We start from the raw sequence: 13,587 nt of genomic DNA on the forward strand, positions 1-13,587 counted from the left end.
GGGGGGCGGGGAGAAGGGCGGCACCGGCGGCGACCCTCAGCCGAGCCCGGCGGGGCTCCAGGCGACCGACGGTTCTCTCGGGGAGTCGGGATCGGGCCGGCCGGCAACGGCGCCAAAGCCGCCAAGCCCCGCCCCCACCCGAACCCGGCGGGCGGAAGCGAGTTCGGCAAGCGCGCGCGACGCCCCCCTCCCGCCACGCCCTTGTGACGACACAGGCCGGCGCCCGGAGCGCGCATGCGCAGGGCGCGCGTACGGGCCGGGGAGCGGCGGCGATGGAGGCGAAGGGCTCGGCGGGCGGCGGGAGGCCCGTAAAGGGCATCCTGAAGAACCGCTCCGGCAGCGGCGGAGGCAGCGCGGGGCGAGGCCTGGACGACTCCGAGGCTCTCCCGCAGGCGTCGCCGCTGCCGCCCACCGGGCCGCTCCTGCAAGCGCAGCCGAGCAGCGAGAGCCGCGGCGAGGAACTCGGGTGGGCCGGCGGGCGGGGGGAGCAGCGGTGGGGCCGTCTCTTTCTCCCTCTTTCTCCTTCTCTCTCTCCTTCTCTCTCTCTCTCTCTCTCGGGCGGCGGGGGGGCAGGGAGGGCGGCGGGGGCGCCTGCCTCTCCTCGCTCACGGCCCTCCTCAATCCCCCCCCTTCCCTCCCATCCCCGGCCAGGAAGAAGACGCAGAAGTGGGACGAGATGAACATCCTGGCCACCTACCACCCGCCCGGGAAGGACTACGGGCTGATGAAGATCGACGAGCCCAGCACTCCCTACCACAGGTGCGGGAGCGGGGAGGGGAGAGGCCGCGTGGGGAGGGTCGCCGCCCCATCCAGCCCCCGACGAGCTTCCCTTCTCCCCGCAGCCTGAAGGAGGAGGACGCCGGCAGCGACGCCGAAGACAGCCCGGTGCCCACGGCGGACGTCCTCGCCGAAAAGTAGGTGGCGCCTCGGCGCGGGGCCCTCGCTCGCCAGGGGCTTCCTTGTCTCGGCCGATGGGACGGGGACCGGCCGCAGCCCGGGCCCCGCTTGGGGCTCCCGAGGCCTCGCTCAGGGTTTCCCTCCTGGGGCCCGAAGGCGGCCCCCTCCCTCTCCTTTAAGGCTGGCGGCAGAATCGCTTAAGAGCGGAGGGGAGCGGCCTCTACTCCGATGTTTTGGGCTGTTCAGACTGACATTGAAGGGCAGAGGGCAGCTCTGGTGCCTCGCTGGTGTCTGGGGCAGGAGAGCCCGAGGGCCGGCCCTTGACGGAGGGTGTCCTCACTGCAAGAATGGGGTGAGGTCGATCTCCATGGCTGTCACCTTTCCCACCGAAAATTTGGGAGCGATTTTTGTGAAGGACAGCTGCCTGTGGTTCTGATTCCCTGAGTTTTCCTTAAACTGGGAACACGCTTGGGCTCTGTCTAGAGTCGTGTACACCGGTTTACTCCTTGGAAATCGCTTCTGTTTGTTGTAATCTATATACTATATAAAAAAGAATTTTCATTTTTTAAAAGCATAGAGATGAAAATTTCCAGAAAGGTTAACTCCCCCAATGTTCTTTTGGAGAAATGGGATAATGGATATTTATTAAATTTGCATAGCGCCATTCATTTTTCTAAATGAAACCTCTTGGCAGACTTTTAATTCCAGGGAATTTAACAATGAAAATGTTCATAATTATGCTATTTAAACACGTACTTGTAAAGAAATCCTGCATGAAATACAGAAATAATTATGAACTTTACCCAGGAATTGTATGCAGATACGTTCGGGATCTCCAGGTAGGAGTATTGTTAGCAACATGTTTTATTCCTCCATAAGATCCGTAGCAAGTGGGTGTCCATGCCATGAAGCTATAAATCTCTTCGGTGACTTCAGTTCTAAATCAAAATCTAAACTGATCCGGGGGGGAGGGGGGGGAGAACCCGAGTACCCTCCACAATGTTTTTGAGTTTTTTTATCTCTTCTTTGTGATATTTTGTAAATTCTTGGCAAGAGGAGACCTCCCTCTTCCCGTCTCATGAAGGCGGCAGCAGCTTCTTAGTGCTACAGGATATTTTGTCTGACAAGCAATGAGCACTTTCTAATTCTGAACAAATTAAATCCTACGTACAATGCTGTTTGCGTGACCAACACTTCTTAATATTCATGCTAAACAAAATGCATAAGATTTTTTAGTTTTAATTCCAAAGTGGCTTCCTATTTTGACTGGTATGCCTGGGAATAGTGGGGAGGAACTGAAACATTTTTGAGTGGGTTCTCCCTCAGCTGCCAGAGAGGCTTCAGGGCTCCTCCCAGATCCTTAACCGTGGGTTCCTCTCCAGAGTTCTCCTGTTTGCTTTTAGCACAGCTTGAACTAAATCCACGGTTGAACTCTTTGTGGTGGGAAAATGGCATTTACTCAACTTCCATTGTCCCCTCATTGCCCGTATCTGCCAGGAGACCCCTGTTCCCATCCTCCTCTGGGGAAGTCGGCTCCCTATCCGTCGATCCCCTGTTCCCCCCACCAGGTCTTGGGCAGGCGGCCTCAGCTCAGCTCTTCCATTTTCTCGCTGCAGGTTGGCAGCTGCAGCACAAGGGCAGGGCCCCAAAATCCTGGCAAGGCAGGATGACAGCAGTGATGATGATGAGGATGACGAGGTAGACTTGACCCCGGAAGAATTGGGTAGGTGTGGCTTTGTGGTTTTATAGCACTAGACCAGACCTGGGCATTTTATGACACTGGGCCACATCCAGCCCATAGATGGTCTCAGTCCAACCTTGAGGGGGAGCAGCAGAGGGCAAGGCGTGTGCAGTGTTGGCGGCCCTCCACAACAGTCCCAGGTTGCCCTTTGGGAAAATTAATTGGCCATCCCTGCACTAGATCAATGCTGAGACGCCGTGAGTAAGAGCTCCCCTGGAAAGGACAGGCTGGAACGGATTGTGTTCTTATTGTGGTCCCTACGTAGCCAGAGAAATGGCCAATTGGGCTTGACAGGGTCTTAAGAATATGGCAGGCCCTCTTGGCCTGCCTTCTCCTGTAGTGGTTGTGCCTGGTCCCTGCTCTTGTGTCCCGCGCCTTGGTCGCTGCAGGGGAGGGAGCGAGAGCCCAGGTGTGTCTTCTCTGTGGCGTTCCCCTTGTATCTCAAAAAAACCCCCAAAAGGTTCTGTGATTCTTGCATACAGGTGAAACTCGAAAAATTAGAATATCGTGCAAAAGTTCATTTATTTCAGTAATGCAACTTAAAAGGTGAAACTAATATATGAGATAGACTCATTACATGCAAAGCAAGATAATTCAAGCCTTGATTTGTCATACTTTTGATGATTATGGCTTACAGCTCATGAAAACCCCAAATTCACAATCTCAGAAAATTAGAATATTGTGAAAAGGTTCCATATTCTAGGCTCAAAGTGTCCCACTCTAATCAGCTAATTAAGCCATAACACCTGCAAAGGCTTCCTGAGCCTTTAAATGGTCTCTCCGTCTGGTTCAGTAGGAATCACAATCATGGGAAAGACTGCTGACCTGACAGTTGTGCAGAAAACCATCATTGACACCCTCCATAAGGAGGGAAAGCCTCAAAAGGTAATTGCAAAAGAAGTTGGATGTTCCCAAAGTGCTGTATCAAAGCACATTAATAGAAAGTTATGTGGAAGGGAAAAGTGTGGGAGAAAAAGGTGCACAAGCAGCAGGGATGGAGAGGATTGCCAGGAAAAGGCCATTCAAAAGTGTTGGGGACTTTCACAAGGAGTGGACTGAGGCTGGAGTCAGTGCATCAAGAGCCACCACACACAGACAGATCCTGGACATGGGCTTCAAATGTATTCCTCTTGTCAAGCCGCTCCTGAACAACAAACAACGTCAGAAGCGTCTTATCCCTTAGAAGGCAGGGCGGAGGATTTCGGACAATACCTGTATGACAAAATCGCTCAGATCCGGGGGGATTTGGACTCTGACTGGGTAGATCAGGGCAGGGTGACGAGGAACAGTCTTGAGAATGTTATCTGGGAGGAGTTTGATGCTGTGACTCCCGATGATGTGGACAGGATTTTGGGGAGACTTAGTGCGGCCACATGTTTACTGGACCCGTGTCCCTCCTGGTTGGTACTGGCTTCCCGGGAGGTTACACGAGGCTGGCTCCAGGGCGTTATTAATGCTTCCTTGAGTGAGGGTCACTTCCCCGCTGCCCTGAAAGAGGCGGTGGTGAGGCCTCTCCTCAAGAAGCCGTCCCTGGATCCAGCAATATTGGCTAACTATCGTCCTGTCTCCAACCTTCGCTTCATTGCGAAGGTTGTTGAGAGTGTGGTCGCGCAACAGTTTCCACAATTCCTGGAGGAAACATCCTATCTGGATCCGTTCCAGTCAGGTTTCAGGTCTGGGCACAGCACGGAAACGGCATTGGTCGCGTTGGTCGATGATCTCTGGAGGGCTCGGGACAGGGGTTATTCCTCTGTTCTGGTCCTATTAGATCTCTCAGCGGCTTTTGATACCATCGACCATGGTATCATGCTGCACCGGCTGGAAGAGTTGGGGGTGGGAGGCACCGTGTTACGGTGGTTCTCCTCCTTTCTCTCCGACCGGTCGCAGTTTGTGTTGGCAGGGGGGCAGAGGTCGACCTCGAGGCCTCTCATTTGTGGAGTGCCGCAGGGATCGGTCCTCTCGCCCCTTCTGTTCAACATTTATGTGAAGCCACTGGGCGAGATCATCCGTGGCTTTGGGGTGAGATACCACCAGTACGCTGATGACACCCAGCTGTACATCTCCACCCCAGGCCACCCCAACGATGCCCTTGAAGTGATGTCCCAGTGCCTGGAGGCTGTGCGGATCTGGATGGGGAGGAACAGGCTCAGGCTCAACCCTTCCAAGACTGAGTGGCTGTGGCTCCCGGCATCCCGATATAGTCAGTTGACTCCATCACTGACTATTGGGGGCGAGTCTTTGGCCCCCACTGAAAGGGCTCGCAATCTGGGAGTCCTCCTGGATAGGCAGCTGTCTTTGGAGGAACATCTGACGGCTGTTACCAGGGGGACCTTTTATCAGGTTCGCCTGATTCGCCAGTTGCGGCCCTTTCTTGATCGGGATTCCCTGTGCACAGTCACTCACGCCCTCGTCACCTCTCGCCTTGACTACTGTAACGCTCTCTACATGGGGCTCCCCTTGAAGAGCACCCGGAGGCTCCAGCTGGTCCAGAATGCAGCAGCGCGGGTAGTGATGGGAGCAACATGGCGCTCCCATGTAACACCACTCCTGCGCGAGCTGCACTGGCTCCCGGTGGTCTTCCGGGTGCGCTTCAAGGTGTTGGTTATCACCTTTAAAGCGCTCCATGGCATAGGGCCTAGCTATCTCCGAGACCGCCTGCTGCTACCGATGACCTCCCATCGACCCGTGCGCTCCCACAGAGAGGGCCTCCTCAGGGTGCCATCAGCCAAACAATGTAGGCTGGTGGCCCCCAGGGGGAGGGCTTTCTCTGTGGGGGCTCCCACCCTCTGGAATCAGTTGCCCACGGAGATAAGAAGAATCCAGGACCTCAATGCCTTCCGTCGTTCCCTGAAAACCTATCTTTTTCAGCAAGCCGGGTTGGCTTAAGAAGAAATTTTTAAAATTTTTAAATCCTTTTAATTAGTCTGCGATTTTAATTTTTTGGGCCAAATTTTATATATATTTTTAAATGTTTTAATATTTGTATTCTATGTTTTTTATCTTGGCTGTACACCGCCCTGAGTCCTCAGGGAGAAGGGCGGTATATAAATTCGAAATTAAATTAAATTAAATTAAATTATCTGGGCTAAAGAAAAAAAGTCATCTTTTCTGATGAGAGCAACTTTTGCATCTCATTTGGAAACCAAGGACCCAGAGTCTGGAGGAAGAATGGAGAGGCACACACTGCAAGATGCTTGAAGTCCAGTGTGAAGTTTCCACAGTCTGTGTTGATTTGGGGAGCCATGTCATCTGCTGGTGTTGGTCCACTGTGCTTCATTAAGTCCAGGGTCAACGCAGCCGTCTACCAGGAGATTTTGGAGCACTTCATGCTTCCTTCCGCAGACGAGCTTTATGGGGATGCTGACTTCATTTTCCAGCAGGACTTGGCACCTGCCCACACTGCCAAAAGTACCAAAACCTGGTTCAATGACCATGGGATTACTGTGCTTGATTGGCCAGCAAACTCGCCTGACCTGAACCCCATAGAGAATCTATGGGGCATTGCCAGGAGAAAGATGAGAGACATGAGACCGAACAATGCAGAAGAGCTGAAGGCCGCTATTGAAGCATCCTGGTCTTCCATAACACCTCAGCAGTGCCACAGGCTGATAGCATCCATGCCACGCCGCATTGAGGCAGTAATTGATGCAAAAGGGGCCCAAACCAAGTACTGAGTACATATGCATGCTTATACTTTTCAGAGGTCCGATATTCTATGTACAATCCTTGTTTTATTGATTTCATGTAATATTCTAATTTTCTGAGATTGTGAATTTGGGGTTTTCATGAGCTGTAAGCCATAATCATCAAAATTATGACAAATCAAGGCTTGAACTATCTCGCTTTGCATGTAATGAGTCTATCTCATATATTAGTTTCACCTTTTAAGCTGCATTACTGAAATAAATAAACTTTTGCACGATATTCTAATTTTTCGAGTTTCACCTGTATATGCAAAGCAACACGGATAGTTCAGTGGCTTCTGACCAACTGGACTGGCTCTCCTCTGCCTTCTTTCCAGGCCCAAGATATTTTTCTTCTTCTGGTGGCTCTACATCAGTGTTGCAAAGACAACTGGTCTGTTTGGCCTCTGCATAAGTCAGCAAGGGCTGAGGGAAACAAAATTCAAGTTTTGGGTTTGATGAAGGGCTCTTTTTTTTTTTTTTTTTTTTTTTTTTTTTTAATTTGATTTATATGCCGCCCTTCTCCGGAGACTCAGGGCGGCTTACAGTGTGTTAAGCAATAGCCTTCATACTTTTGTATATTTATACAAAGTCAGCTTATTGCCCCCACAAACTGGGTCCTCATTTAACCTACCTTAGAAAGGATGGAAGGCTGAGTCAACCTTGAGCCTTGGAGAGATTCGAACCAGCAGTAAATTGCAGGCAGCTGTGTTAATAACAGGGTGCTTTAAACCACTGTAGTACCAAGGCTCTTCTTTTGCTCCCTCTACCCCCCACCCCCACCCCGATAGCTTTTCAGGTGGGAGAAAAGGCAGGTATCCAAAAGTAGGCAACCCTTGTTGTATGTAACCTAGCTCATATCATCCCTGCAATGTGAGGGTGACTTAGCAGAGATCCCCCAGTCAATCTGATTGCACTCGATTTCATGTGTGTGGAATGGAATGAAACTTGTGAAATTTGTGGCTGATGTGTATTCGTGTGTGTTATGTTGCGTATTCTGTTTCTCCTGGTACAGAGAAAAAGAGGCAGTTTGAAATGAAGAGGAAAATGCATTACAACGAAGCACAGAACATCAAGCTGGCCAGGCAGCTGATCGCAAAGGAAATGCACGGCGAGGCTGCCGATGAGGAGGAGGAGGAAGAGGAGGAGGAGGATTGTGAGGAGAATGAGGAAGAAGACGAGGACAATGAGGATGAGATGCAGGATGAGTGTAAAACAGGCACAGAATCAGGTGAGCCCTGGGACTCACGGGGAAAGTCCTTTTTGCTTGGATGGTTGGGCTGGTCACCCTTCCTCCCTGCTGCGGCCGCTCCCTGGAACCTCGCGCCACATGTTCAGATTCTGTGCAGTGTGGAAAAGCTTCTTGGTTTGTGCCACGTCGTGTTAGAAGCCTTGGTTTGATGTCTGCTTGCTGGCACGTCCCATCTTTTCCCAGTGGCCTTTGTCCCTTCCAGGGGAACTTCCTCCTTGAGTTGGAAAGGAAACAGTGGAGGGAAAGGTAGACAGTTAGCTCTTCTGGCTTTTTCCCCCCTTGTCATATCTCAGTTTGCAGGAAAGCTTCAGTTTCTGCCAGGAAGTGCTCCGAGGTGGTGCAGACGAGCCGTTAGCCAGAGCTGCTGGTGGGCTTGCCTTCTGAATGCGCCTTCCCCTTTGTATTTGCATTCCAGATGCAGCAGCATGCCAGAAGCAGAGTGTCTCCTTCTGCATCAGCTTCCTTTGAGCCTGTTGGTGTCTCCCAGGGGGGCCCCCCCCTTCCTCCCCAGGGGTCCCTGTTGGAGAGGGAAAGAGCTTTCTCCCCCAAGATGCTCTCTTGGCTGGGCTCTTCTTCACCTGAATAAATTGACCGCTTCTCTTTGAAGTTCCAAGAATGGTGAATGTCGGAGGGATTCAAAAGAAAACCTGGGTGTCCAGTGTCGCCCACCTCTAGTTGCATAAATTTGCACCCATAGTCTATCAGCTAAACTTCTCATTTGTTGTCAGCATTCTTGCAAACGGAGCTAGAAGCGTCCTTGAATCACAAAGGTGTAAGAAAAAGCTCAGATAGCAGGCAGGGAAGAAGTTGAGAGTGGAGCAGCCCACGGTTTTCAGTGCGAAGGAAGCCGAGGAAAGATAAGCTCCTCTGGGCAGCGGGCAATCTTAGCCTGCACCTGTGGGGAAGCCAAGTTAGTGTTGGGGAGACATCCCCAGTGGGTTCTTGGGTGGCCTTCGGCAGCAGCCGGTGTGCAAAACTCACCCGCACTTAGGGAGGACGTGACACCAAAGGTGGACTCAGTCTGAGTAACCAACAGGGAAAGATTGGGAACTTCCTCCTCCTCCTGCTTCTCAGTAGAAGTGGGACCCCCACCTGCCTCTTCTAGACAGGGACAGAAAGACCCAGTTTTATTTATTTTTTGGATAGCAGCCTTCCAATTTGTGTCTCAGTGGGCTTTTCATGATCAATAACTTGATTTTCTCAGGTGACCCTGTGAACTAAAGGCTACTAGCCTTTGTTACGAGTCTGCCAGAAATGGCTTCTTGGATTTTCTGTCTTTTACAGGTGTTTAAATGTTTAATATCTGGCTGCCGGCCCCAATTATATCATAGAATTCAGCTGCTCTAACAAGACTTTAAAAATGCAACTTAAAATCCAAAGTACTGAACTTTTCATAAATCTTAGCACTCCCAGTCTTGACTATGCTGGTTTTGGGCGAGATCTTTGTTTACACTTCATCTAAGAGTGGAGAAGGGACTAGAGGTTTTCTTTGGGGTCTTTGGGTTCCAGCTCATCAGGAACCTTCAAAAGTTGCCAAACTATTTCAGTAAAATGATACGTACGGCTATCCTGAAATAACAACTCTGGTTGAATCAAACTCACTGAAACCAACAGCAATAACGACTACACACTTAGCAGCAGCCAGACAATGGCCATTACAAACAGCATCCATCTCAGGGGCTCCATTTAACCTCCCAGGAAAACAGCTGTGGGATTGAGACTTTCCAAAATGCCAACAGAGATGGATCTTGAAGGAAAGGGCCTCTTTCAGGTTAATAACCCACCCGTGAAGGGCTTTGCTCATGACAACAAGCCATGAATTTTTTTTTTAAATTTTTTTTAAAATTTGATTTATATGCCGCCCTTCTCCGGAGACTCAGGGCGGCTTACAATCCGTTAAGTTCATTCTTTTGTATATTTTATACAAAGTCAGCTTATTGCCCCCACAAACTGGGTCCTCATTTCACCTACCTTAGAAAGGATGGAAGGCTGAGTCAACCTTGAGCCTTGGAGAGATTCGAACCAGCAGAAATTGCAGGCAGCTGTGTTAATGACAGGGTGCACTAAACCACTGTACTATCAAGGCTCTTTGCCTCGTAAGCCCCCGGGGAGCCAGTGCAACTCGCGGAGTAGAGATGTAACATGGGCATACCAAGGCACTCTCACAACTGCCCACGTGGCTCTGGGCTTCTCCAGCTAATGCCTCCAGCTGCTCTTCAGGGGTGACCATGTGAAATGTAAAAACAGCCCCCTCTGGAGATGACCAAGGCAGCAGTGACCACCCACCCAGGAAAGAAAATTGGTGCATGAGGGATATCATATGCCCCCCCTCCCAGCCGTGGTTGCCACCTGTTCCAGCCACAAGTCCAGGAGAACTCCTAGGTTGCGCCCCTGATTTGTTTAGAGTAGCACCACTCTGTCCAGATTTAAAGATGGCAGACAACTGAACCGCGGAGTACCTAAAACCAACAACCACTCGGACTAGCTAGGGCTGAACAGAAGCCCCCTACACCTTCCAAGAACCCCTCACCACTGGCCACGGCAGTGGAGTTTGTGAGAATTGCAGCTAAACAAAATCCAGAGGTTTTTTTTATTTTCTCTTCCACTCTTGCCCCCGGCAGTTAAAAATGGGGATATTTGTTTCTCCTCGCTCTCTGCCTCTCTAGCTGCAGAATTATTCTTTCTTCAGGTCTCAGTGTCAGGAGGAGAACCCCTGTCCGCCTGCAGCCTCTTCACAGTTGCTGGCAAGCTACTGATTAGTCCAGAATTTGGGGTCCCACCTCTCTGGATGTCAGAGGCTTCTGCTCATTAACTCCTGGTGTGAGTTGGGCAAGGGTCCTCAGCTTCTGCTGCCTCTGAACGCTTCTAGGGAGAGGTCAGGGATACAAGCTCCAGTGCGCCTTTTAAAAGCCTTTTTCTCTTCTGGAATCAAAGCATTTATCTTCCTTTTCCTTGGAGCAATCACTGGTGACTGTAGGTGACAGACCACAAACATAAATAGTCCACATGTAATTGGTTAGTAAATGGAATTTGCTCTCTGTACTTAGCATATATGCACAGCATATATGAATGGATATCTTGAATTTTGGGATTTAAAACAATGTTCAAGAAAAATACTAAAGCGGAGTCTCTCGTATCGCAGTCTCTGTCTAGGCCTCGGGGGGCCTCTTGCGTCTGAGCTAGTCTCTGCTTTCCACAGTGGAGCACTGAGGGCGATCCTGCCATGCTCTGCCTGCAGGGGCCGGGCCTCCTTTGTGCTTCAGGGTAGTAAATCAAAGCAGAATCTCGCATAGGCCAGCACTTTTCATCCCAGTGCATTTGTCCACGTGGGGGTCAGGATTGTGGGATTGGCAACAGCAGACATTGGTGGTGGGTTGTACGTTTGCCATTTAGGATTGTCTAGAGTAGCAGTTAACCCCACTGAGAGCCTGAAAGTCCCGAATAGTGATATTGTTGTGAAGGGCAGGACGTGACCTTAGAGATGCTAAGTTTGCTCTCAGAAAACCAGATACTCCATCTCATTTCAGGAATGGGCACATGAAGGACTGATAAGTCTATGGAATTGTTGATTTCCACAGCAAGTATTAAGTATTCAAAAACTAGGAATGTGCCGTTAAAACTTAATGTGTGCTTTTTTTCAAAGCCCATCAGGCTTCCGTGCCATTAGTGAGCCCGTTGGGTCTGCTTCAGAGATGACCAGTGCCTGTCCTACCGCTGGGGTGCCTTGTGTTGCCTGCTGTGACCACCCACTTCTCTTTTTCCCCCCACAGTACCTGCTCCTAGCGACCCGCTTGAGAACATTGCACACAGCCTGGAAGAAGTCTGCTCAGGACTGTAACAGCTCCCAGTCACCCTTTTGTATTCCTTGCCACATCACCCTTCTGCAGGTCTGTTTCAACAGGTTGGCTTGCACTTTGATATTTGACGAAAATGGTGATGATCTCAAGGTTTTGTTCGCAATGAAAATGTTGCTGATGTGGCTGGTTCTGGTAGTCACAGAAGATGGTTTCATTGCTCATCTGCTGAAGAACACAGCGTGGAGCAATGCCAGTGAGCGAGGCAATTGGTGTCACTCCTTTTTCTGATTTGAACCTGCAGAACATCTGAAAGCTTTGTTTTCTCTTTTATCATGCTGTAGTATTTGAGTTACATACAAATGTCCCCGTAAGGGTTTGATGTTATACTGCAGCTACTGTGCTATACTGCAGCTAGGAAAAGAACGAGCCCCTTGGCAAAAGGGATTAATGGAAGAGTGTTTTTACAGCCTTTTTCCCTTCCCTTCCTGCAGACTTGAGCTGGTTCTGAGAGGCAGGCCTTGCCTGCCTGCTGAAGGGCTAAGAGCAGTTGGATGGCTTTCCCAGCTGCAGTGAGAGACGATCAGCCTGTCTCAGTAGCTGCTATAGCTTTTTTTCCACTTGAGTTGGCCAGGATCGGGAGCATTGCATGGGGGCTCTTCCATCAGGCCTCTCTGCTTTTCAGGGTGCCTTCCCACGCTGTCGAAGGGTCTGCCAGCCTCTAGAAAATGAAAGCAGGTTCAAACCCCCCTGAACAATCCCCATGTTGCCTGCTGGCTTTCCTTCTCTCTAGATAAGCAGCATAGAGATTCTCTCCGAGGAGACTCTGGTGTGGCAGCATAGACAGAGTGCACAGCTACCTGCTTTTGTTTCTTAACTAGAAGAGGCAGCATTCCCACAGCCCTCTGTTGCCCTGTGGTCTCTTTTTGGTAACCTCTCCACCCTCCCTATGTCGTGAATGAACCTGAATCAAACAGCTGTTTTTTAGTTTGACTGGCCTTTGTGATTTTCTTAAGACTTGGACTTTTTAAGCCTTGGAAGAGAGAGGGGCATCTGTTGGTCAGCTAATGTTTGTAAAAAGATTTGGAATGTTCTGACAAGCTGAACTTGCCTAGAAAACACCTGTGTTGTGCTACTGAATTTGTTCCTTCACTTCTGGGTTCCATTTCACTGGCTTGTTTCCTCCATGTAACTGTTTTATTAAAGTAAAGAATCCACCAAGTGTATTTTGCAACAAGCAGATCAGGTGAATATCTTCCTTGGGGCACGCGACTTGACCGAAACGGTGACAGAATCCCCATATGGCAACCTGGCTCTGATGCTCGGCACCAATGAACCGTATTCCTGGATCCCTGGCTGGACTCTAGTCTTGTGCCTTGGGAGCCATGGGCCTGAACGGAGGCCACCATGGTAAGACCTGGCTGGCTGGCTTCCAGGCGCCCTCTTGATTTACCTCTGGCCCCTGCCGCTCCAGGATCATGGTGGAGGTCTAGGTGAACCTGGAGGCTCCTATCCTCACTACCCTAGCCCCAGCACTCCTGGCGGGTCCCTTTGTGGGGAGGAAGCAGAGTTTTCTGGTGTTGGCCTCTGGATTTACCTTGTTTATTAAATGTGTTGCTGCGAGGCAACTCTGACACCTTGTCTTGACATCTCTTCATAGTTGACAATAGAAGGGTTCAGTTGAGACACTAAAACGTTAACACGGCCATGGAAACAATGCAAGAGAAGCAAACGGAACTCTTGGCTAAGGTCTCAAGGTGCGGGGCCAGAGAGCCGCCGCCACACACACCACACCCTACACACCCCACCCGCAGCTTCTGGCGCTCCCCCTTTGGCGTCCTTGACAGAGCGCAGAAGGCAGCTGCAACCTGCCTCCCGGCCTGGGCGCCTCTCCCCTCCCCGTGCTCGGGCCGCGGGAGTGGAGAGAGGCCGTCGCCGGAGACCGAAGGGAGCCCTCGGGGCTGGTGCGCCGGAACCGCAGCCGCGCGTCCCGACTGCTTTGGCTGAAAGCCGAGCCCGACCGAATGAACGAGGCGCAGCTGGGGCGGGGCGGGGGGGTGAGGGCGAGGTCGCCGACGGAAATTGAAGTCCAGCTGCAGGTCCCGCCTCCTCGCCGTCGACGACGTTCCTCGTGGATTGGCGGCGCTTTGGACAAAGCTCATTGGGCAGTCGTCCCTAAACGGCCCAGGATTCGCGCACAGGGGTGGGGGGTCTCGCGCG

General features: G+C 51.0%; 1 protein-coding gene across 2 annotated transcripts; it reads left to right on the plus strand.

Moving 5' to 3' along the window:
• Positions 1 to 239: 239 nt before the first annotated feature.
• On the plus strand, positions 240 to 12,604 carry PPP1R2 (protein phosphatase 1 regulatory inhibitor subunit 2). Of its 2 annotated transcripts, none has more exons than XM_070945463.1 (6): positions 240 to 466; positions 652 to 759; positions 843 to 914; positions 2,514 to 2,620; positions 7,337 to 7,552; positions 7,989 to 8,179. In XM_070945463.1, the coding sequence occupies exons 1-6, from the start codon at positions 273 to 275 to the stop codon at positions 8,039 to 8,041; spliced, it is 750 nt and encodes a 249-aa protein (XP_070801564.1). In that variant the 5' UTR covers positions 240 to 272; the 3' UTR covers positions 8,042 to 8,179. The 2 variants fall into 2 exon arrangements, with proteins under 2 accessions (XP_070801564.1, XP_070801563.1); XM_070945462.1 differs by lacking the exon at positions 7,989 to 8,179 and adding an exon at positions 11,344 to 12,604 and having other exon boundaries at positions 241 to 466.
• Positions 12,605 to 13,587: the final 983 nt, after the last annotated feature.

The sequence above is a fragment of the Pituophis catenifer genome, unplaced genomic scaffold, assembly GCF_029215685.1.
Source record: "Pituophis catenifer annectens isolate HBS135680 unplaced genomic scaffold, rPitCat1.0.hap2 SCAF_6, whole genome shotgun sequence".
Taxonomy (NCBI): Eukaryota; Metazoa; Chordata; class Lepidosauria; order Squamata; family Colubridae; genus Pituophis; species Pituophis catenifer.